Raw genomic sequence first — 26,740 nt, forward strand, 5'->3', positions numbered from 1 at the left:
AGTAAAACTATCATTATTTGCAGATATTATGATATTGTATATAGAAAACCCTAAAGTTGCAGTCGAAAAACTACTGGACCTGATAAATGAATTCAGCAAGGTGGCAGGATATAAAATTAACACATAGAAATCAGAGGCATTTTTATATACTAACCATGAACTGTCAAAAAGAGAAATTAAGGAAGCAATCCCCTTCACCATTGCAACCAAAAAAATAAAGTACCTATGAATAAATTTAACCGGGAGATTAAAGACTTGTACTTGAAAAAGTATAAAAAATTGATAAAAGAAATCAAGGAAGATACAAACAAGTGGAAGCATATACCGTGCTCATGGTTAAGAAGAATAAACATCATTAAAATGTCTATACTACCCTAAGCTATTTATAAATTCAGTGCAATACCAATTAAAATACCAATGACATACTTCAAAGATATAGAAAACATATTCCAAAACTTTTTATGAAACCAAAAAAGAACATAAATAGCCTCAGCAATCTTGAAAAGGAAGAATAAAGCAGGAGGTATCACACTTCCCGATACCATGTTATACAACAAGGCCATTGTACTCAAAACAGCCTGGTACTGGCATAAGAACAGGCATATAGATCAATGGAACAAAACAGAGAACCCAGAAATAAACCCACAGCTCTATGGGCAACTGATATTTGACAAAGGAGGTAGAGAGAGCATACAATGGAGTAAAGACACCCTCTTTCACAAATGGTGTTGGGAAACTTGGACAGCTACCTGCAAAAAAATGAAACTGGACCACCAACTTACACCATTCTCAAAAATAAACTCAAAATTAATAAAAGACTAAATGTAAGTCGTGAAACCATAAGTATCTTAGAAGAAAACACAGGCAGTAAGTTCTCCGACATCTCTCGCAGCGATATATTTACCAATTTAACTCCGTGGGCAAGTGAAATAAAAGACAAGATAAACAAATGGGACTATATCAAACTAAAAAGCTTTTGCACAGCTAAAGACAATAAGAACAGAATAAAAAGACAAACTACACAATGGGAGAACATATTTGACAATGCGTCTGATAAGGGGTTAATAACTAAAATTTATAAAGAACTTATAAAACTCAATACCAGAAAGACAAACAATCCAATCAAAAATGGGCAAATAAATGAATAGACTCTTCTCCAAAGAGCACACACAGATGGCCAATAGGCAGTTGAAAAAGTGCTCAACATCACTAATCATTAGAGAAATGCAAATTAAAACCACAATGAGATACCACCTCACACCAGTCAGAATGGCGCTCATCAACAAAACAACACAGAATAAGTGCTGACAAAACAACACAGAATAAGTGCTTGTGAGGATGTAGAGAAAAGGGAACCTTCCTGCACTGCTGGTGGGAATGCAGACTGGTGCAGCCACTGTGGAAAACAGTATGGAGATACCTCAAAAAATTAAAAATCGAACTGCCTTTTGACCCAGTTATCCCACTTTTAGGAATAATAGCTAAGAACACCATAGAACTTTTCCAAAAGAAGAAATGCACCCCCATGTTTATAGCAGCATTGTTACAATAGCGAGGATCTGGAAACAGCCCAAGTGTCTGTCAGTGGACGAGTGGATTAAAAAGCTTTGGTACAAAAAAAAAAAAAAAAAAAGCTTTGGAACATATCAATATATACTATGGAATACTAGTCAGCCATAAGAAATGATGACATCAGATCATTTACAATAACATGGATGGACCTTTATAACATTATACAAAGTGAAATAAATAAATAAATAAAAACTAAGAACTGTATGATTCCATACATAGATGGGACATAAAAATGAGACTCAGGCCCTGGCCGGTTGGCTCAGCGGTAGAGCGTCGGCCTAGCGTGCGGAGGACCCGGGTTCGATTCCCGGCCAGGGCACACAGGAGAAGCGCCCATTTGCTTCTCCACCCCTCCGCCGCGCTTTCCTCCCTGTCTCTCTCTTCCCCTCCCGCAGCCGAGGCTCCATTGGAGCAAAGATGGCCCGGGCGCTGGGGATGGCTCTGTGGCCTCTGCCTCAGGCGCTGGAGTGGCTCTGGTCGCAACATGGCGACGCCCAGGATGGGCAGAGCATCGCCCCCTGGTGGGCAGAGCATCGCCCCTGGTGGGCGTGCCGGGTAGATCCCGGTCGGGCGCATGCGGGAGTCTGTCTGACTGTCTCTCCCTGTTTCCAGCTTCAGAAAAATGAAAAAAAAAAAAAAAAAAAAAGAGACTCAGAGACATGGACAAGAATATGATGGTAATGGGGGGTGGGTGAGTGGGTGGGATGACACAAAGAAAACCAGATAAAAGGTGACAGAAGACAATCTGACTTTGGGTGATGGGTATGCAACATAACCAAATGTCAAAATAATCTGGAGATGTTTCCTCTAAACATACGTACCCTGATTTATCAATGTCACCCCATAAAAATTAATAAAATAAAAAATTAATAAAAAATCTTGAAGGGCAGATAAAAATGTAATCTTTAAGTCATTAACATTTGTTACAGGAAATTTCATTTGCTAATATTTATATTTTCAAGTCCAATTAGATTTTTCATTGAAAATGGATCTTACCAACCTTGTGATAACTTATTCACTATTAATAATATCAGCAACTCTACTCAGTGGCTTGACATTTAAAAATGGTCAAAATTCATCTTTTTACTTTTTCTTCAACTTTGCAGCTAGCAATGTGGACTTAAATAATTACTTGTTTAATAAAATTTAGGATATGAAATTCTTATTAGTAAAATCATAATCAAAATAATGATGAAAACTGTCTTCTACAAATTCTTAGTCTTCTTAAGTACCTTTTGTCATTCAAAAGTCATTTAAATTAACCATAAATATACAATGAGCATAGACAAATTGGAGTAAAAATGATAAATCTCAAAAGTTATCTTAGCCTGACCTAGCAGTGGTGCAGTGGATAGAGTGTTGGACTGGGATGTGGAGGACCCAGGTTTGAGACCCCGAGGTCTCCAGCTTAAGCGCGGGCTCATCTGGTTTGAGCAAAGTTCACCAGCTTGGACCCAAGGTCGCTGGCTCAAGCAAGGGGTTACTCGGTCTGCTGTAGCCCCACAGTCAAGGCACATATGAGAAAGCAATCAATAAACAACTAAAGTGCCACAATGAAAAACTGAGAATTGATGCTTCTCATCTCTCTCCATTCCTGTCTGTCTGTCCCTATGTATCCCTCTCTCTGACTCTCTGTCTCTGAAAAAAAAAAAAATTATCTTAAATGTACACATTAATAAAATAATAAAAATCAATTTAATTTAACTTGTCATAATATACTCTATAGATGATTCACTACACATAAGATACAAATAACCAACCAAATAAGATGTAGCTACCAAATATGAATACAATAACATGACATGGAATCCTAGAAAGATGCATTGAATATGACTGGAAAAACCTAGGTTTGTTTTTCACTCTTTTTCAATATATAGTTTCACTTTTCTCTGCTATAATCATTCCTCCAAGCATTTATGGCAGAGAAAATAAATTATTGTGGCAAGGACCATGCAACAAGATCACATACAGTGACAGCTGAAGCAGGATCAGACATTACAGATGTGACAGCAGGCCAACAACTGACAGAATTTTTCCAAGAAGAAAGCAGCGAATGCAAGAGCTCAGAAACCGAGCCTTCTTGGTAGAATGACTTGATGGAAACGGAAGAAAATGATGATATGATAACACAGCACGATGGCAAAATGACACACAAGAGGAAAGTATAATGGAGCCAAGAAAGATAAAAACAAACTTCTACAAGGAGTCACAAAACAAAGCTAAACTTCCAAATACTTTTGCAAAGGCCCTAATTGTATCTCAGAATATTTTCTAACTTTGTTATTAAATAAATTCTTGTTTTATTTTTAAGACTAATGCTTGACAGAATATTAAACATTAAACAGACTTTCTTAGCTATAATCACGAAAAACAACTTAAGGGAACTCTGATCCTCTTCCACCTGCTCAGCCTTTCCTCAGAAATCCTAAAGTTTCCTTCTTGGGACCTACTGGGCAATGTCCTCTGATACCCCCTTTCCATGTCTTCTTAGATGGCCCTTCTATCTAGGCCGCCTTCCTCTTACTCTAGAAAGCAGTTTCAAACAGAAGCAATTTTGTCCTCCAGAGGACATCTGACAATGTCTGGGGACATTTTTAGTTGTCACAACAAGAGGGATGAGTGCTACTATCATCTGCTAGTCACCCTACCATACACAGGACAGCCACCACAACAAAGAACAATCTGTCCCCAAATGTAACTATTTTTAGAGATTTGAAATCGTGTATAAATTTGAATAACTCAATATTTGTGTGATAATTTTTAAAATATTCAAAGAATATGATGAATGTTATCTGAGAGGAAGCATATGGCACATTGCATTATAACTGTGCATGTGATTTTCCCCATTATAATATAAGCTATGGAGACAGGGACATCACGTGGGGTTATTGCTAAACCCCAAAGTTTAATACAATGCTCCAGACATAGCAGGATTTTGTATTTGTTGAAAAATGATGTGAAATAAGGTAAGAAAAAAGCAAGTATAATTTATACTACTGATATAACAAAGCAGTAAATAACTAATATTTTCCAGAACACTAGCGGAATGTGTCTATCCTTATAGAGAAAGAAAGGCTCACTAGGTTTTTGAATGACACAGAATCTATGCAAAATGTATCTCACACCGTGGAGGTGCACGCCACATATGTAGGTATCACTTACTCAATTTCAGTTATCCATGGAACCAAACTAAACACAAAGCATGAATGATTTTGCTCAGCATTCCATCAATAAGAATATGCCCTGGAGGAGTGAGTAGAAAATTTGAACTCACTACTTCCTCAACTAGATCTTGGTTTAGGTTTTTGCCCTGTGTGAATCTAATTTTTAAAGAACTATAATTCTATAACAAGACCCCTTAACATAAACCATCCAGGCTCAACTAAAGGAAAAGCTATCTCTTCTAGCATTCAAGGACAAGACTGGCTCTGCTACAGACCAAGCTCTAATAGAGTATCTTCCAAAAAGATATGCAAGGGCAATTTTTACTACAGGTGATTTTTGTCTTTTTGGCTAATATGACAGCATTAGCATCTCAATCCTCAGGTAAGATGTAATTTCACCATATATTCAGGATACATTTTACCTATAATTTATTTAATTGGTGACCGAGCAAAGAAACAAAACTAGGATTCTTTGAAATCCTTTTTGAACAATCATTACAAAGTTAATTAAGAAGCACCTTATCTGGCATTCTGTAACAGAAAAGTTAGGAAACAACCTAAATGTCTATCCTTAGAACAAAATATAGAACATTCACAAAATGGAATATTATGTAACCCTCAAAAAGACTGAAGGTGCTTGTTATGGGCTGACTCAAGTCATTTTCAATATACTGCTAAGAGAAAAAAGCAAAATATAAAAGTATATACAATGTGATAGCTTTTGTCTATAAAAGAAAGAAAATGTAAGATATATATGTATTGTATTTGCTGACTTTTATATGATGAAACTCATAAGGGATTAACCAGAAATAAAAATGGCTACAAAAAAGAAGCATCCTGAATATTTAATCAATTTTTAATATTTATAGATGTTGTATATGCCAAAAAACATTATACACACTTTTCTAAAGGTTTTCCATTGATTTGAGAGTGAGAGGTGGACTGAATAGGAGGTAGGGACAGAGAGAGAGAAACATCAACTCCTTTTTTCACTTAGTTTTTCACTCACTGATTGCTTCTCATACATGTCCTCATGGGGGGTCAAACCCATGACCCCTGGTGTGCTGAGACAATGCTTTATTCACTGAGTCACCCAGCCAGGGCCTATACATATATATACATTCTTTATTTGAATAATCTTAATTGCTTTTACTTAGGCAATTTAAATTAGCTTTCATTTCCTAAGTATGTATTGCACAGGAGAAGAAAAAAGCAAGGCAGTCTGAGATTCTTAAATGTGCCCTGAAATCAAAATTAAGGACTGAATAACTGAGCATATTACCATATTTCACCTTTGTTTACTTTTACTGAGACAAAAAAACACAGTGTGACTATATTTACTTGTATAATACCAATCTGAAGTAATTATTGCATATTATTAATAGTATATTAATAAAATACCATTTAAAGGCAAAAATTCAAATAATAAATCTCTAAAGGTCAAATTTTATTAAGAATTCTATAATTTCAATATTGGCTAGCTTAGTGAATTTTAAACTATGTTTCTGTGACTGCACTTAATAATAACTAATACACATAAAGCATTCAAGAAGTGTTTGCTATAATTATTTTACAAATTATAATTTTCAGCATTTGTACCACAAATAACTGATAAATAATAATAGTAAACACTCAAATATACAAAAAGCTTCAAAATCCTACAAGTAATGATGTCATTTCTTTTTTTCTCAAAGCTGGCTGACATTATATATAGACATGGACACCTGAATCACTGACAAGTACGAGATCACAGTTCAAGGCAGAGCTTGAAATATGACAACTAATTTTCTGACTAAAGACTTGAAATAGCAAAGTCACAAATAGGAGAACTTTAACATCCAGAAAATGAATCAACAAATTTATTTGTTCTATCATGCCCAAGTAGTACACCTACCATTCAGTTTAATTGATGACATAGAATTTGTTGATTTTAATAAAACAACTACTAATCAAACTTTTCTAACTAGTCCTCTTCTCTGCCCGATGAGTCAAAATGTATCTTTTATTAAGAAAACTTCATTTACTTGAATTTTATTAAATTTATCAGGGTGATACTAGTTAATATGATTATGTAGGTTTTACCTGACCAGGCAGGCGATGGTGCAGTGAATAGTGTCAGCCTAAGACTGAGGACCCAGGTTCAAAACCCCGAGGTCACTGGCTTGAGTGCGGGCTCATCCAGTTTGAGTGCAGGGTTGACAACTTGAGTGTGGGATCATCAACGTGATCCAAGGTCGCTGGCTTAAGGGTCACCATCTCAGCTGGAGCCCCCCAGACAAGGCACATATAAGAAAGCAATCAATGAACAACTAAAGTGATGCAACTACAAGTTGATGCTTTTCATCTCTCTCCCTGTCTGTCCTGCTCACTCTTAAAAAAAGAAGTATATAGGTTTCAAATGTACAATTCTATAGTATATTGTTTGTGTACTGCATTGTATGCTCACCACCCAAAGCCAAGTATCCTGTCACCATTTTCCTCTGGTAACCAACACATTGCTGTCTGTGACTACGAGTTTCTGTTTGCTGGTCTGGTTTGTCAGTTTGTTGCTTCTTTACATCCCACATGTGAATGAAATCATATGGTTCTTGACTTTTCCCATCAGACTTACATATTTTCTCATGTATAAGACACACTCTTTTTCAAAAAGTTTGGGGTCTACTAACTGGGTGTGTCTTATACAGTGGTTGTAATTTTTTTTACTTGCATGTCCCGCTTTTTCATTCCTGTATAAATTTTATGATAAATAAAACTGGAATTCAATAACTTTATGTAATACTGTTGTTGTTGTTTTTTTTCAAATTTCAGGCCCAAAAATTAAGGTGCGTCTTATACATGGGGAATATGGTACTTCATTTAACCCAGTGGTAGTCAACCTGGTCCCCACCGCCCACTAGTGGGCATTCCAGCTTTCATAGTGGGCAGTAGCGGAGCAGCCAAAGTATAAATAAAAAGATAGATTTAACTATAGTAAGTTGTTTTATAAAGATTTATTCTGCCAAACAACGAAAATCTGACATAAAGTACTTGATAAGTAATTATTATTATTGTATGCTTTAAGTTGCTGTAACTCTGCTTTATCAATTTTATAAAGTTACTTCCCTACTTTATAAATCACCATTGCTGTGGAACCGGTGGGCAGTTAGAAAATTTTATTACTAACAGAGATACAAAAGTGGGTGGTAGGTATAAAAAGGTTGACTACCCCTGGTTTAGCACAATATTCTCGAGATGTATTCATGTTCTCGCAAATGGCACGATTCCATCTTTCCATTTACTTTTTTTTTTTTTTTTTTTTTTTTTAACAGGGACAGAGAGAGAATCAGAGAGAGGGATAGTTAGGGACAAACAGGAATGGAGAGAGATGAGAGGCATCAATCATCAGTCTTTTGTTGTGACACCTTAGTTGTTCACTGATTGCTTTCTCATATGTGCCTTGACAGGGAGCCTTCAGCAGACCGAGTAACCCCTTGCTGGAGCCAGCGACCTTGGGTCCAAGCCCGTGAGCTTTTTGCTCAAACCAGATGAGCCCGCGCTCAAGCTGGCGAGCTCGGGGTCTCGAACCTGGGTCCTTCCGCATCCCAGTCCAACGCTCCATCCACTGCGCCACCTCCTGGTCAGGCTCCATTTACTTTTATTTCCATACTAGCTATAGCTAGAAGGACTATGGAATACTTCATCCACTTAGGTACAATACCATCTATGTAATGTAAAACCTACAAAAAGAAGAAATACGTACCCAACTTGTGCTATTTCCTTGAGTTTTGGTAAAGAGTAAAGATGAACCCTGCAACACAGCCCAAGAAGACAGCCAGCTCTTTCTGTAATTATAAAGATAACCAATGAAAGTTCAACTCCCCAGTTTTTCCTACCAAACTTTAAAAATTAAAGACTATTTAGTTGTTATCAATGTTGTCCACACTTTACCATCATTACTGACATTCTAATTGTTTTTATTGGGGATATAATGCTAATGAAAACTGCGATCATTTCATGGTCCCAACCAGACCATTAAAGGTCCCAAAATCAATGAAGATAATTAGAGATACTGTCTACCTAATTATGTCCACATGGTACTAATCCATCACTCTGTATATAGAAATATATAAAGGAAAAGCCCATTTGTTCTCATTCAACCCATGTTCCAGAGGTAACCAATGTTTATCTTATAAGGGTAATTCAATAGCTGACAAGCTAAAATTGCTGCCTACTACAGCAATTATTAAAGGAGTATCTTATAGCCAAATATGTGGCCAGCTTTGTGAAAACCCTACAAGCACTCATGAAAAGGTTCATTCTCCATTTTCAGAGTACAGACTTATATTATCATTTTATTTCTTTTTATGTCTACTTAAACTTCAAAGATTAAGAAAAGTGAAATAAAGTTTACTACTACTCAGTCAACTAATATTTGACAAGAATACTCAAAGGAAAAAGTCTTTTCAATAAATGGTGCAGGGGTAGTTGGATATTCACACTTAAAAGATAAAACTGGACCAATACCTTATACTATTCACAAAACAATTCACTCAAAATGGATTAAATATCTAAATGCAGGACCTGAAAGCATGAAACTCCTAGACATAAACATAGAATAAAGCTCCTTGACACGGGTCTTGGTAGTCATTTTTTAAATGTGACAAGTAAAGCACAAGCAACAAAATAAAAAATTAACAAATAGGCCTGTATCAAACTAAAAATAAAAAGCCCTGCACAATGAAAGAAACCATCCACAAAGTGAAAGGACAACCTACAGGATGGGGAAAAATGTACAAATCATATAGCTGATAAGGAGTAAATAATGGAAAATATATAAACAACTCACACAATTCAACAGCAATAAAAACAACCCAATTAAAAACTAGGCAAAAGACCGGAACAGACATTTCTTCAATGAAAATACATATATTAAAGGCTAACAGGCACATGAAAAGATGTTCAACATCACTAGGAATTGGTAAATGCAAATTAAAACCATAATGAGATATCACCTCATACCTGTCAGAATGGCAATCATCAAAAAGACAAGAGTCAACAACTAATGTGGAGAAAGAGAAACCTTGTGCACTATTGATGAACTTATAAATTGGTAAAGCCAGTATGGAAAACAGTAGAGAGTTTCCTCAAAAAATTAAATATAAAACTACTGTATGACCCAGCAATTCCACTTCTGGGAATATATCCAAAGGAATAAAAAACACTAACTCAAAAAGATATTTGTACCTCCATTTTCAAAGCAGTGTTATTCACAATAGCCCAGACAAGGAAACAACCTAAGAGTTCACTGATAGATGGATGAATAAAGAAATTGTAGTACCTATACATATAGTGGTGTATTATTCAGCTATTAATAAAAACAAAAACAAGGAAATCCTGCCATTTGGGACAATATGGACGAACCTTGAAGGCATTACGCTAAGTCATATAGAGGAAGACAAATATGTATGATCTCATTTATATGTGAAATCTCAAAAACAAAACAAAACCTCATAGAAAAAGAGGCAAGAGGGAAGTGGGGTAAATTGGAGGAAGGTGGTCAAAAGGTAAAAACTCATAATTATAACATAAATAAGAACTAGGCATGTAATGTACATGATGACAATAGCTAAAACTGCTTTATGATATACAGAGAAATTGTTAAAAGAGTAAATCCTATGAGTCTTATCACAAGAAAAAAATGTTTCCCCTTTTCTCTTTTCTTTTTGTTGTATCTATAAGAGATGATGGATATTAGCTGAACCTATTGTGGTAATCATTTCAGAATAACATGTAACCCAAATCATCATGCTGTACATCTTTAACTTATACAGTGATGTACGGCAATTATTTCTCAATAAAATGGAAAAAAGACACTTTAAATTTAAAAAGTTTACTGATGAGTTTCTATCTTATTTTCGGTTCTTACTGCTTTTCTTATTTTCTGTTCTTGTTGCTTATGGTTGTCTCATGTTTATTTAGTGAATGTCTATTCTTAATGTGGATTTATTCACAGTGCTTTCTCATTTTAAAGTACTCATCTTTGTGATGCTTAATTCTTTTGCCCTGAATTGAACTTGTCTGGTATTAAGACTCCTATTCCTGCCTTTACTTTAGGTATCTTTGACAAGCCTTTACTTTTTTTTTTTTAACTTTTCTGAATCATTTTTAGACATATTTTTTTGTATATAATATTTAGTGGGGTTCTGTTCTGTATTTCAGTCTGAGCACCTTTTACTTTCAATAGATGAGTCAAGTCCATTTACATTTGTTGATACTGACATGATAGATACGTTAAGTGCTTGTTCTGTCACCATTTTGTTATATTTTATTTTACTCTTTTGTTTTCTATAGATGTCTTAAAACATTTTGGAAGAATTTATTTGTAAATTTTTTTATATTCCATCTCTGTCCTAAGATAGCATCTACTGACTACGTACACCAGTGGTAGTCAACCTGGTCCCTACCGCCCACTAGTGGGCGTTCCAGCTTTCATGGTGGGCAGTAGCGGAGCAACCAAAGTATAAATAAAAAGATAGATTTAACTATAGTAAGCTGTTTTATAAAGATTTATTCTGCCAAACTTAGTGAAAATCCAACATAAAGTACTTGGTAAGTAATTATTATTATATGCTTTAAGTTGCTGTAACTCTGCTTTATCAATTTTATAAAGTAAAGTTACTTCCCTACTTTATAAATCACCATTACTGTGGAACCTGTGGGTGGTTAGAAAATTTTATTACTAACAGAGATACAAAAGTGGACGGTAGGTATAAAAAGGTTGACTACCTCTGACCTACACTAAAAAACGCTAAAGTATACTTCCACTTTAAGTAAATTTCAGCTTAACTTTCAAAATAAAAACAACAGAACATATATACGAAAGAATATTAAAATGTGAAAACACTGAATTAAGAGTTGTGTCTCAAGGACTGAAACACTTGTGTGAATGAGTTGCAAGCACAATTAGTCACATTTTTTTCAGGGAACCCAAGTTTTGCCTGAAAAAAAAAAAGATGAACACATAATGGTTATTTAAACTTGATTATTTGTTAAGTAGACATTATTTCAAATATAAGTGAAGATCTCAAATTAAGTCTCTTTTGTTTCAAAGACAATAAATAGTAGTGTTTATTGACATGTTAGATGGTTAAGCTGGATTCAAGAAAAAAGAGACAGTGAGATCTCACTGTGAACACTAACTGGATACTGAAGGGCCACAAAGAACTTCACAAGAAGGTAAGTCTATGTTTTATAGACCACAGTAAAGCTTTTGAGGGAAGTATAAAGAGCTATGGCTTGTTCTGAAACGGGCAACCCACAGCTGAAACAGTTATGACTCAGTTCTAGATTGTCCTGACCTGTGCGGTGGACTAAAAGTCACTGTCACAGAATATGGACAGACAGAATGGTTTCTTATAGGAAAAGGTGTTAGATAAAGAGCGTATTTTAATCTCCCTATTTGTTTACTTTGTAAAATGTATAACAGATCATACAAAAAACTGGGCTAGACTGAAAGGAGTGAAAATTGATGGAATATCCATAATGCAAGATATCAATAACTTAAGATATGCGATGACACCATCTTGCTGGTGAAAAGTAGCAATGACTTGAAACGACTTCTGATGAAAGTGAAAGAAGAAAGTTCCAAAGCAGCACTGCATTTGAACACAATACAATCATCACGAATGCAGGGGAAATGCACAACTTTAACATAAGACAATGAAGACACTAAAATTGTTAACAGATTTTGCTTACCTTGCTTCAGTCATCAATTCAAATGGAGACTGTAGTCAAGAAATGAAGAGGAGGAGGCTGAGACTCGGAAGGGCAGCAATAGAAGGATTAGGAAAGATTACTAAAAGCAAAGATGTGTCATTAGAGTCCAAGGCTAAGATTATCCATATCTTCATATCCCAATTTCTGTGTACAGATGGGAAAGTAAGACAGTGAAGAACACTGAGAGGAAAAACTGACTTGAAACATAGTGTTGGGACCACCAGAAGACGAACAAGGGGTCCTAGAGTAAATTAAGCCTGAAATACCACTGGAGGCAAAATCTAAAGGTGTCCTAACTACTTCAAGCACATCATGAGAAGGCAGGGAGCTTTGGAAAAGACAATAATGCTGGAAAAAGTAGAAGGCAGTAGGAAAGGAGGAAGACCAAATACGAGATGGACTGACTCCATAACAGAAGCCACAGGCATGAGTCTAGAGGAGCTGAGCAGGGCTATTGAGGACAGGGCATTACAGATGTCCCTCATTCATCCTGGGTGGCCAGGAATCGGAGCTGACTCAATAGCACATAACATACATTTGTTAAAAATAAAAAAATTAAAGTTTTCAAACAGAAAATAGATTTTGGAAAACTTGGCATATCTGACACTGTGATGCTGGCAATTTTTTAATACTTAATGGTTTTTCTGATATACTGCTTTGTGATTCTTTGATATAAAATAAAATGCCAAAATTTAAAATCAGCAAACTTAATAAACCAGTATTTTCCAAATGACCTACAAGGTGCTACAAAATTATGCACAGGTAAAAATTCATTCAAATTTCAACACAGACCCATAGATCTTAATGTAACTGAATGTGAAAAGTGTTGTGGACCGTAAAAGGCAAAAAGCCATTGTAGATTCGAGGCTTAGCAAAAGGCTAAGTTCTCCCCCCTTCACCTCCATATTGGCTATGATGCTGAGTATTTGCACCCACTTCACTTGCTTGCTTGAGTTGCTGGAAGCAATTTACATGCCCTTCCTCTTACTCTGTTTGTTCAGATGTTGGTTGATTTCACTTATGCATGGTGGGGGATTCCTGTTTATGCCTTGGGAGAGTTCCTGTTTTAGCCTGGGATGTGTAACTTTGTATCAAGGACTTTTTTGATTTGCATATGGCTATATAATAAAGCAAACTGGGGCTATGCGGCACTCGGATATTGCCATCAGCATTTGAAGAGTCCTCTCGGTCCCATTTTTTCTTGATGAGTATGTTTCCTTAATTCTGCACCGTTATTAGGAGCTGCGCTGGTCCACGGCAGAAAAGTTCTTCAGAATCTTCATTGCATTTAACATTTGTGGAGTTTGGTGAAGCAGAAAAAAATATGCACAACTATCTGACAAGGCTATTAAAATATTCTTCCCCTTTCCAACTTTATCTGTTTAATAGGATTTTCTTCATACACTTCAACCAAAAATAGTATGTCACAACTGACTAAGCAGAGATGCGAATCCAGCTATCTTCTATTAAGCCAGATACTAAGAATGTGTATAAAAGTAAAGCAATGCCATGTGTATCATGGACATATTTTTTATTGGAAAATAAAAGGGTTTTTCTCCATAAATATGTTATCCACACTGACATGTTATTAGTTTTGAAAGTTAATAATAAATATTCCTAAAATTTGTTTTAATTTCTCACAGTAAATATTTATAAACTATATGAACAAAAGTTCTTTGCAGTAATTATTTTTAACAGTTTAAAGGGGTCCTCAGAACAAAATATATGAGAACCACTGATATACAGGAAATTCAAAGACCACTTTGCTCAAGTCTATGTAAATAAATTTGAAAATGATAAAATGGATGATATGCTTAGGAAAATATAAATCACCAAAAGTATTCCGAAAGAAGTAGAAAACTTAAAAGACTAATTATCACCGTTAAACAACAATAAAAACAAAGTGTACAAGGAATTACCTGCACTACATACATTCAAAAGAGAGAAATATATAGACCCAATTTACAAGTGACATCTACTGAAGAACAGCTTAAGTAATAGATCATTGTAGTATTTGTAAAGCTATTTCAGAGTACTTACAACTTCTAAGGACTAAAATCTGACAAAGACAGTTTAATTAAAGCATAGATTTGATTGCTCAACCACAAAGATTTGAAAGCTAAACTAAATGTAGAATTTAAACATTTTCTTAAACAATAGACTAATCTCATTTTGACTATAAAAACTGGGGAAAATGCAACTTATCTTACAAAGACATTAAACAATAAAGCCAACATCCCAATAAAAAAGCAGAGTATGAACTGACAATTCAACAACAAAAAGAAAAACACAAAAATACAATGACCCCATACACACGTAAAAGTGTGAATGAAAATACCATTTTCTCTCCAATCTCTATTAGCAAAATCAAAGAATTTGACAACATACTAAACTGGCAAAGGTGTGGAGAAATCCACTGCTACTGGGAAGTATGGACTGACTGATTCAGTGCTTTAGAGAACAATTTGGTCACTATCCAAATGACCATTGTATATGGCCTAGCAATTCTACTTTTGTAAAATCTAACTTTTTAGATTTTACAAAATATACTTGCAAAATAAACTATATATACACTTGCAAAATAAACTATGCAAAATACTAGGCATAAATTCTATTCATATAGCAAAAAAAACAAAAACAAACTGTAAATATCCTAAATGTCCACTGATAGGCATATTTACCACATACTTGCAAATAACTAATAGTTAATATGTAACTATGCAGCGGTTAGAAATAATATGGCAGCCCTACAACAAGGAAATGAGACTATCTCCAAGATAAACTGTCAAAAGATTGTGTTTAAAAAAGGAATCTATGCACATATAAAATATATGTTCTATCTCTAAACAAAAACACTAAATCTCATTAGATTTAACTGGTTGCCTCTGGAGACAAGAATTGATAGCTGGGTGACTCACTGACTTTTGACTAAATACTGTTTTTCTTAACTAATATTTATTTTTTATCCTGTGCATTTCTTACATATTGAAAAAACTTTTAAATAAAGCTAATCCTTGCTCAGAATCCTCTGCCTCTTCACCTCTGAATTTAATTTCACCTTAATATGTCAAGACAAAGAAAAATTTTCATACATTTCATGATAATCCTATATTAGAAAATATATTATTTGAAATTCTTATGAAACTTTTAAACATTTCTACTAGAATATAATTATATTCATAGATTATTTACTTCAATCATTTGAAATGTCAGATCATTTATGATTTGTGTACTTACCGAACCTTTTTTCCATTTTCAGTAATTTTTGTTACATTTAATAATCCATATTTCTCTTGGCCCTATGAAACAGAATTATCATATCACTCACAGACAATAAAGTCCACATCTTTAATATGACTGAATCAAAAAAATCTCTTAAAATTAGCTTAAAAGAAAAAATTAGTATGTAATGTGATTAAGTTCTTTTTAAGAATATAACTTCTTAATATATCTGTCAAGTTATATATTTTCAGTCATTCTATAATTAAAACTTCCTCTCCTCAATTCACATGAGCCATAGGTATTTTGCTATCAAATCATATTTTCACATAAATGCTAAAAGTCAGCATTGGAAAAAATATTTATAACTTTCTGTTCAAAGAAAGTGATACAATGCTATAATAAATACCACAAAAAAACAAATTATATACTTTGCTGTTACTTTACAACAGGGGTCCCCAAACTACGGCCTATGAGCCGCATGCGGCCCCCTGAGGCCATTTATCCAGCCCCGCTGCACTTCCGGAAGGGGCACCTCTTTCATTGGTGGTCAGTGAGAGGAGCACAGGATGCATTCTGGAGTACTGTATGTGGCAGTGCCTCAAAGGGCGGCGTCGCTCACGTACAGTACTACTTCCGGTGACGCGGGACGCACGCGTCATGGCTCCAGAAGTGCATCATATCACTTGTTACAGCTAGCAGTGACAAATATAGAACCGGACATTGACCATCTCATTAGCCAAAAGCAGGCCCATAGTTCCCATTGAAATGCTGGTCAGTTTGTTGATTTAAATTTACTTGTTCTTTATTTTAAATATTGTATTTGTTCCCGTTTTGTTTTTTTACTTTAAAATACGATATGTGCAGTGTGCATAGGGATTTGTTCTTTTTTTTTTTATATAGTCCGGCCCTCCAACAGTCGGAGGGACAGTGAAAGTTTGGGGACCCCTGCTGTACAACAATATAATCTGAAAATTACTTCAGATACGAACCCCCTTTGTCAGAATGTAAAAGTGAGTAGGGAGAACAAATGCAGTGACTATATTTAATAAAATACTCAAAAGTAATGGCACTATGCAGATAACTGGCCTTAATGTGGCATAAAAAATTCAGTATCTCCTTTATTAAATATATTATCAGATGGCAAACTAGGCTTTGGATAAACCAGATATTCTAGTCAGTTGATGTCAAAATAGTGACATTGCCTGACCAGGCGGTGGCGCAGTGGATAGAGCATCGGACTGGGATGCAGAGGACCCAGGTTCGAGACCCCAAGGTCGCAAGCTTGAGCGCAGGCTCATCTGGTTTGAGCAAAAGCCCACCAGCTTGAACCCAAGGTCACTGGCTCCAGCAAGGGGTTACTTGGTCTGCTGAAGGCCCTCGGTCAAGGCACATATGAGAAAGCAATCAATGAACAACTAAGGTGTTGCAACGTGCAATGGAAAACTAATGATTGATGCTTCTCATCTCTCTCCATTCCTGTCTGTCTGTCCCTGTCTATACCTCTCTCTGACTCACTCCATCTCTGTAAAAAATAAATAAATAAATAAATAAATAAATAAAAATTAATTATAAAAAAAAATAGTGACATAGGTTTATCATTAAACACTATGAAGGTAAAAGTCACTGCACTCAAGTTAAATGCTATCTTAAAAGTCTTCCAGGTGGAACTAAAGCAGCACTTTCTCATTGGTTTAGCTTCCTATAGTCAAATGACCTTAATCAAAATGAGTTGGTGTCTATAGTAACTATCAGCACTGGGAAGCATTGTATGCACATGACAGCAATTTACTGCAACTGAAACACTTACACACATACAGTAAAGATTACTCCCAATTCAGAATTTACTTTATTATTTAATTCACCTAAGCTATTTTCTCCATGTGCTTTAATTACACACAAAAAAATCTTTCTTGTATGGGAGATTAACATAATATTAAATATTTTCTCAATCATGTCTAAAAATTAATGTTTGAAAGTTGGCCTGGTCTGATAGAACCTTAAGTCTTTAAACAAAGCTGACACTGCTGTTGACCCACATTTTGGTCACCAGAACTAGGGAAATACGAAGATTCACTGAAATTGTTTCATAAGGTATAGGTTTTATCTCCTTAGATACACAAGCCTGATACTTTTCATAAGAGCTCTTTCTTGTCTCTCAACAAAAACATCAAGTACACAGTTACAAGTATGCACAGAATGTTCAATAAGACCATGCCTTAACCCTTTGAGTAGTGCAAACGTTCATGTATGTCCTCTAGCCTCCTGACCATCCATTTTTTTAAAAAAATTCAAAATTTTTTATTTTTTGGAAAAAACAAAACACTCACTCCTGGGGGTCAGCAAGCATGAAAAAATCTCACTACTCAAAGGATTCAAAAAATTTCATTTTTTGAAAAAAACCTCACTCTCGGGGATGAGTGAGCATTAAAAAAACCTCACTACTCAAAGGGTTAATTTATTATCAGATGCAGAGAGGGAAAGAAACTTTTAATGCTACAGGAACTAAGTAATGCAAGTTGGGGAGGACGGGTACTGATTATGTGAGCACAGGAACGGGAGGGGTAGAGATAGAAATCAAGTCTATAAAAGGGGCAAAACAAACTGTGCAGAGAAGCAAAGCAGAGGCAAAAGGAAACACAAGCGTCAAAGTACGGAGGGACAGCCACAGTAACAAACAGCCTATGCTTAAAGATGAGAGACACAGACTCTTTCCTAAATCAACGGATAGACTGAAACTGGTACATAAATGTACCTATGTGCAACATTCAAGGAAACAGTCCAAAATGTTCACTAAATTCTCATAGGGATGAAGACCCAATTACTGATGCTCTATAGAAATATTAAGTACTCTAACTTGAACATAAAATAAGAACAAGATTTGGCATATCCGCAATGTGCAAATACAAAAATAATGTCCTTGTGCCTTGAAAAAAATGTATCTAACTCAATCTGGGAGAGAAAGGCAGCTTCCTGGAGAATGACACTTGAGCTAAGAAGTAAGAATTGGCTAGATGGAAACAGATGAAAAAACCAGACAGTATAAACGCACAGAAGCTAGAGATAGCATGTATCATATGAGGGCAAGTTTGCTCAAAGTATTGGGTGAGACAAAATAGCAAGTAATGAAGCAGTGGAAAGAATGAATTAAGAAAGGGTGGCAGACTGGGACCCAGCTAGAACACTATTCTAATAGTTTCCATAAGAGATGGTGAAGGCCTGAGCTAGGGCAATGATAGAGTGAAGTGTCCAACTCAGAGAGATTCGGAGACAGTATGGACAGGGACTGAGTGATGGTGAGAGGGAAGAGTTGAGAGAAACTCCCAAGCTTGAGCCATTGGGTAGTAGATGGTGCTTTCTCAGTTTCAGTGACACTTTTTTAGATAAGCTTTCCCTGACCACTCTAAAGAGGAGCTCCCCCACCCCTCCCATTATTTACCACTGCCCCCATTTTGTTTCTTTCATAGCACCTAATGCAAAGTACAACTACGTGTCTAGTCTTTATTCACTGTCTACTCCATTAGGCTGTATGCTGGGACCACATCACTTATACCATCAATGTAAGACCAGTGCCTACTGCAGCATCTGACATGTCCTTCAATACAATTCTGCTGAATAAATCAAGTTAACAATGCTATCACATGAAAGAACTATCAATATAAAAAAAGAAAGCTTTAACCATCACATACTGAAGTTTCTGAATCTGACATAAAAATGCCAAGCTAGCAGATGAATAATATAGATTTGGCTATATAGGTGACAGATTTGGGGTGGGGGGGTGGATTAAATCTTTATTTCAAACTATCTGGTGCATTTTTTCTCTACTTAACATGATTCAAAATTAACCAATGTCTTTGTGTTGCTTACTAAAATAACTTCAAAAAAATATCTTGTTAATAAGTCCTGTAAAAATGCCCATTTTTACACATAAACATATCTTAGTCTAAACACAGTAGACAAAGAAAACTTCATAAAATAAGTAGAAGTGTTTTAATGAGGATTAGCAAAATATAAATTTTAACCAAAAGATTTTTTTTTTAATTGAGGCCGGGAGGCAGAGAGACAGACTCCTGCATGTGCCCCGACCAGAATCCATCTGGTAAGCCCACTAGGGAGCAATGCTCTGCTCATCTGGGTCCATTGCTCTGTTGCTGGCAACCGAGCTATTTTTAGTGCTGGAGATGAGGCCACGGAGACATTCTCAGTGCCTAGGACCAAGTTTGCTCAAACCGAGCCATGGCTGCAGGAGAGGAATAGAGACAGAGATAAAAAGAGCGAGAAGGGTGGAGAAGCAGATGGGTGCTTCTCCTGTGTGCCCTGGCTGGGAATCAAACCTGGGACTTCCACATGCCAGGTAGATGCTCTACCACTGAGCCAACTGACCAGGGCTCCAGAAAAGATTGTAATAAGATTATTCCATCCTAATAAGGCAAGAAAAATAATAAAATGCCAGTTCCATTAAGTAATTTGTGAAAACTTTTAGATTAGAAAACAAGTTCCTAATCACTTTGCAGGCTCCAGAACTTCTAATCAATTTGACATTTATTTAGTAAAACAGGCATTTCCCAATTTTGGCTAACAAGTATCATGTATCAAAATCAATACAATCCATTAAAATCATTATCTTCAGTTAATTATATCATAATTATTTAATACTAATATTCTTATAATAGAGAAAAAATAAACTTGTAATGATATAGTGTTGAAAAAGAACCAGAGACTTGCAGAACAGGAAAGTCCACAGAGACAGAAGGCAAACTAGGGGCTGCAGGGAGGAGAGGGAAGGGAAATGTGCACTGACTGCTTAGGGATGTGAGCGTCCCTTAGAGGAACGAGAATGTCCTGAAACTAAGCAGAAGAGGGAGCTGCTCAGTGTAAGCATATATGGAGTGCCTGAAACTGTGTAGCTTGAGATGATTAATGGTTTTGTTACATAAATTTTACTTTAATAAAGTATTTTCAAACCAGTGTTACTAAAATATTATTTAAATTGTTTTAAGCCCTGGCCGGTTGGCTCAGCGGTAGAGCGTCGGCCTAGCGTGCGGAGGACCCGGGTTCGATTCCCGGCCAGGGCACACAGGAGAAGCGCCCATTTGCTTCTCCACCCCTCCGCCGCGCTTTCCTCTCTGTCTCTCTCTTCCCCTCCTGCAGCCAAGGCTCCATTGGAGCAAAGATGGCCCGGGCGCTGGGGATGGCTCCTTGGCCTCTGCCTCAGGTGCTAGAGTGGCTCTGGTCACAACATGGCGACGCCCAGGATGGGCAGATTATCGCCCCCTGGTGGGCAGAGCATCGCCCCATGGGGGGCGTGCCGGGTGGATCCTGGTCGGGCGCATGCGGGAGTCTGTCTGACTGTCTCTCCCCGTTTCCAGCTTCAGAAAAATGGGAAGAAAAAAAATTGTTTTAAAAAGGCTTTAAAATAGTATTATTCAAAGAAAAAAAACTACCAAATTTGTCCCATTAATATATTTTTAAAAGACACTGTTGAACCCTGGCCAGTTGGCTCAGTGGTAGAGCATCAGCCTGGAATGTGGACATCTGGGGTTCAATTCCCTGACAGGGCACAGAGAAGAAGCACCCACCTGCTTCTCCACCTCTACCCCTCTCCTTTCTCTCTATCTCTCTCTCCCCCTCCTGCAGCCAAGGCTCCATTAGAGCAAAGTTGGCCTTGGTGCTGAGGATGGCTCCATGGCCTCCACCTCAGGTGCTAGAATGGCTCCTGTTGCAACAGAGCAATGCCCCAGATGGGCAGAGCATCACTCCTTAGTGGGCTTGCTGGGTGGATCCTGGTTGGGCGCATGCGGGAATGTCTCTCTGCCTCCGAGCTTCACACTTTAGAAAAATACAAAAAAAAAGAAAAGAAAGAAACTGTTGAAATGTCCTTTCCTCCAAGATGGGTATTGTATTTTAATACCATAATTGAAAATCCACATTGAAAAGCTCAAGTTTCCAAACTGTATATTGTAAAATTTTATTCAGGATTCAGTAATCAAGTTTAAAATGCATATTTTAATAGGCACATTGAGATAAAGAAATGAAGTTCTTAAATCAGCTCAAAAATCCTAGTTAATACATACTATACTAATCTTGCAGAAAATATAATCTTAAAAAATGTATACACTGACTTTTTCCAAAAGTAATTTGAAGTGACTATAAAAAATAATGTATTTGAAAACTGGAAATGAAATAAAAAATGAACATGATTAAAATTTATATTAAGAAATGGAATTTTAAATCTGGGGTTTCATTAGAAGAGATTGAATAAAAATACCATGCTAAGTAAACAAAGCCTTTCAAAAACAACCCACATATTTTATATGAGTCTATTTATAGGAAATGTCCAGAAGAGGCAAAACCAGTGAGAAAAGAATGATTACTGGCTGCTTAAGGCTTTGTTGGCTCAAGGTAGAGAGGTGATATAAAAAAAAGGTACAGCTGACCTGTGGTGGCGCAGTGGGATAAAGCGTCGACCTGGAAACACTGAGGTTGCTGGTTCGAAACCTTGGGCTTGCCTGGTCAAGGCACAAATGGGAGTTGATGCTTCCTGCTCCTCCCCCTTCTCTCTCTCACTCCTCTCTCTCTAAAAAATCAATAAATAAAATATTTTGCCTGACCTGTGGTGGCGCAGTGGACAAAGCGTCGACCTGGAAATGCTGAGGTCGCCAGTTCGAAACCCTGGACTTGCCTGGGCAAGGCACATATGGGAGTTGATGCTTCCAGCTCCTCCCCCCTTCTCTCTCTCTCTCTCTCTCTCTCTCTCTCTCTTTCTCTTTCTCTCTCTTTCCCTCTCCTCTCTAAAAAAAAAAAAAAAAAGGTACAGGGTTTTTTTCTGAGATGAAGACAGTACTCTAAAGTTGACTGTGAGGATGGCTGCACATGTCTGAATATACCAAACAACTGAATTATATACCTTAAATGGGTGAACTGCATGGGATGTGAATTACATTTCAATAAAGCTTTGATTTAAAAAAAAAATGAAATGGTTTGAAGAGGTAGATGAGCAATTTGCAGAGATTTTAAAATGACATCAATAGCTAACACTGCTTATAATTTTCATCTCTAAATTTATAACTTCCTTTTTCTTACCATTTATGGCTTTATACCAACCAAAGTTTATTTCACAAAGAAAGACGGGGACTCCTTGTACTAGCGGGGTAAAGGTAATACCTTGCTATTGCAGGGTATTGCCTGTCCACCAAGATAGGCAAGACTTGGTGAACCCTGGGCAAAAGGAGAAGAGAGAGCAGAGGAGAAGTCAAGGAGGGCAGAAGCCTCAGCAAGGAGGGGCTGCCAGCATGGAAAAGGCGCAGTTTCCAGCATTCCCCATTCCGAGGGAAAGGAGCGGCTCTGTGGAAACAGATTGGCCTCAGGCAGAGTTAACGGTGTTCACTGCTTTGTTTTGTTTGTTCCACTTGAAGATACAAAAAGAATGAAACAGAAGAAACACTGGTGAGCCAGTTCTCTGTGATGGCCATCAGAGAGTCCTGTGAGTGCAGGATGGCGGCTTTCAAACGATTCAGAAAATGGCTAATGCATGGAAAAATAATTGGTCAACAGTCGTTTGTAACTCTGTGCAGAATTCCAGGTCCAGGAATTCCCTTCTACTAAAATATAAATAACTTACAAAAATCTTATTAGGAATTATATATTACCTATATTTAAAATAAGTTTAAAAGTGCTTCTACTTTTTTCTAGGTGAACTGACAGAGTATGGTAGTAATAACATCTTAGAGTCATACAGTGTTTCTAACAAAACCAATAAAATTACGTTCACATTTATCTTTATTTAATGTTTATAAACCCAGGATTGTGTTAAATAATGCAAAAGATACAAAGTAGAAACATAGTCCCTATCTACCCTTGAAAGTTTAAAACCTTGGTAGGGTGACAAGGGGACCATGAGGAAACTTTCAAACCATTCAATGTATTAAGTGACTTGGGAGTTCAGAAAAAAGATCATTATCATGCTGAGGTTAGTCTGGTGAGGCCTCCGAAACAACCAACACAGATTTTAACTCTAAAGTGTAACTAAGAAAAGCCAAGGACATTGGTGGCAGGGGAACAACCTGAGCAATGTCAGCAGATGTGAACCATGAAAGACCTGACTAGGTTAGGAAATGGGGAAAGAGAAAAGTCAAATTTGGCACCCCTGGAAATCCTTGGCTCTAAGAAATCAGAAGTATCTTAATAAATAACAGTCTATTATAGTTTCAAAAAATAAGGAAGTAGTAACAAAAGTTTGTTTCAAAAGCTTTACAAGTTTCATTTATTCATTTCACAAACATTTACTGAACAGCTACCATCTGCCACTCTAATAATTATTGAGGTGACTCCACTGCTGTTCAAATGAAGCTTTTCTTTGTCTAGTGGGGAAGAAAGGCATTAAGAGAGGGTTTAAGGTTCCTAGGTGACACAAAAAATGCAAAGAGTGACTTTATTTAATGCAATCAAGTACCATATAATTAAATGCTACAAAGGGTATTACAGGGAAACCTGACCAAATCTAGAGTTGAATAAAATTCTGAGGAAGTAAAGTTTGAACTTATCTCGAATGATTAAAGAGAAGTTCATCAGGCAAAGACATGGAAGAAAAATGTTTCAGTGCAAGGAACGACAGTGCAAGGAGCTCAAGCTGAAAAGCAGACTTCTTTGAGGAATACACAGAAGAAGGGCAGTGTGGTCAGCAAAAGAGTACGAGGAAAGACTGAGATCCAGAAGTATGAGGGGAGGCTGGAGACGCAGTCAAGAGCCAGAGCATGCACACTCTCGTAGTCCTGATTAAAACTGCCTCTTTATTCTAAAAGAAAAGGGAAGCCATTGATGGGAAAGAGCAGGATCAACAAATTACCAAATAGACTGGGAGGAACTTCAGATACAGAGAGCAGGTCAACTTTCATTCCAGTTAAGACAGATGTCTAGAGAGAAGTCACTTCGAAGTTTTTCAGTTTAGGGGAAACTTAAAGTGAGTTACATCTCCCCAATATTCACCTTGCATAGACTTGACAATGTATTTTACAGTATAGAAAAAAACAATGGCACCTATACTCATTGAGAAGGAGGGAAATGCTTCTTACCTTTGGACTGATGGCCTGAGGAAAAAAGGTCAAGTATAATTTGATAGCATTCTCCAGAGATTTTTATATTTATTTTTAAAAACCAAATTCATCACTTACAAACATAGCATATAAATTAATCATGAAGATACCATATTTTGCACAAAAAGGGGCTTTCAAATCGATAAAAATCTGATTTTTAATTTAAATCTATTTTAACTGTAATTATATATATTTAAAAACCAAGGAAATTTAAGAGAAGCCAAAAAATATTTAAACATTATGCTTAGAGAAAACTAATTTATTGAATTGATAGAAGTAGCTGAACTAAATTGTGCTACTATCTGCTATCATACTAACTGCATCTTGGTGCTTTGGTGAAGAGGGAGAAGACTCATTTTCAGGAAAGCAGGGTTTTGAGGCAGGTGGAGATTCCTATAAAAAATAAGTAATGAAAAGTGTTATTCTATTTTATGTAATTATATTTCTCCTTCTACTCATAGTGGGAGAGCTTAAGAGAGGAAGCTAAGAAAATTATTTACCTAGTTATTTTCCTTCTATATTGAGCTCTAGAACTAATATGGTGCTGATCTGAAAACTACAGATAGAAAGTTTATGAAATATGGCATATTTTATACCAATTACAGTTAAATTTAAATACCACATACAGATTTACTCAAAAGAAATGATGCATGTTGCCTTAAAATCATGATGTTACATCAGCTTGAATTAACCATATTTAAAATAGGTAAAATCTAGATGCTTGCAATGGCATTGCAGGAATGGATAGCCAGAATTATGCAAGGAATAGTCACAGGAATTACTTGGCAACTGCCAGAAGGAGAAATTTATTTTAGTAAACAGCTATATAAGAAATTAAATTGTTATTAATGCTTCAAGTAATTTACAGCTAACTCTCCAATTATTAGAAATAAGATTTTTTAAATGCAATAAAGACACTTCAGATTTAAAGGTTAATAATTCACCAGAAAAAAAATTTTTTTTTTTTAGGTTTTTTTTTTTTTTTTTTAATTCATTTTTAGAGAGGAGAGAGAGAGGAGAGAGAGACAGAGAGAGAGAAGAGGGGAGGAGCTGGATGCATCAACTCCCATATATGCCTTGACCGGGCAAGCCCAGGGCCTCGAACCGGCGACCTCAGCATTTCCAGGTCGATGCTTTATCCACTGCGCCACCACAGGTCAGGCCAAAAAATTTTTTTTAAGGTTTAAGCATATAATACAATAGAGGCAAACTGTTAATATGCATTTCTAAAGCAATTCTGCTTTGTTAATTATTAAAACATGTTATGTGATTTCTACCACAGATGTTTATATGGCTATTCATGGAGGATAAGACTGAAGAAATACTTTCGGTAGCATTAGCCAAGCGCTATTTAAATTTTCTCCATTTCCCTATGCTTTAAATCATTTCAGGAAGAGAGAATTCAAAAAATCGTATGACAATACCTATTATCAATTTTCCTATAAAACCAAATAATCTCTGACATTCATCTTCACATCTATCTCAATACACTCTTCTATGCTTATGAAACTGGATAAGGTATTATCAACAAACTTGGAAACTTGTATTAAGTCACAATGCAAAAACTGTTAACATGCTTTTTGGGGAAGTCTTCAGATTTCTATGCTATATAATTTGTAAACATAAAAACCAGGCAGAAAGTGAAAGATTACAGGAAAAACCCTTAAAGAAACAACCTTCCAAATCAAACATCCCTGATTTACACTATTAATGAAGAAAATATTATATTCAGACCAAACTCTTTACAAAAAGAAATTACACTTAATGTCCAAATTTCAGTTTAGCCTCAGTTAAGTACTTTTTTTTATTGCTTCAGATGTTTCACTTTTAATTTCTTAACTTCTAAAAGAATGTCTAATCTTAAAACAGTGAGAAGAGGAATGATGTGATGATCCACAAACTAAAAAACAAACAAATGAATAAAATGAATGCTAATTA

General features: G+C 36.1%; 1 protein-coding gene across 3 annotated transcripts in view; it reads right to left on the reverse strand.

The window, feature by feature from the left end:
* The window catches only part of ARHGAP12 (Rho GTPase activating protein 12), a 153,688-nt gene that overhangs the window by 17,656 nt on the left and 109,292 nt on the right, over nt 1-26,740 (reverse strand). For 2 of the 3 annotated variants that reach the window (XM_066386878.1, XM_066386880.1), the window contains 3 exons: nt 25,121-25,195; nt 15,729-15,790; nt 8,476-8,557 (listed from right to left, as the gene is read on the reverse strand). In XM_066386878.1, the coding sequence (XP_066242975.1) occupies nt 8,476-8,557; nt 15,729-15,790; nt 25,121-25,195 (219 nt within the window). The remainder of the gene's footprint in view (nt 1-8,475; nt 8,558-15,728; nt 15,791-25,120; nt 25,196-26,740) is intronic. The other variant, XM_066386879.1, reaches the window with a different exon arrangement.

Source organism: Saccopteryx leptura, chromosome 5 (genome assembly GCF_036850995.1).
Source record: "Saccopteryx leptura isolate mSacLep1 chromosome 5, mSacLep1_pri_phased_curated, whole genome shotgun sequence".
Taxonomy (NCBI): Eukaryota; Metazoa; Chordata; class Mammalia; order Chiroptera; family Emballonuridae; genus Saccopteryx; species Saccopteryx leptura.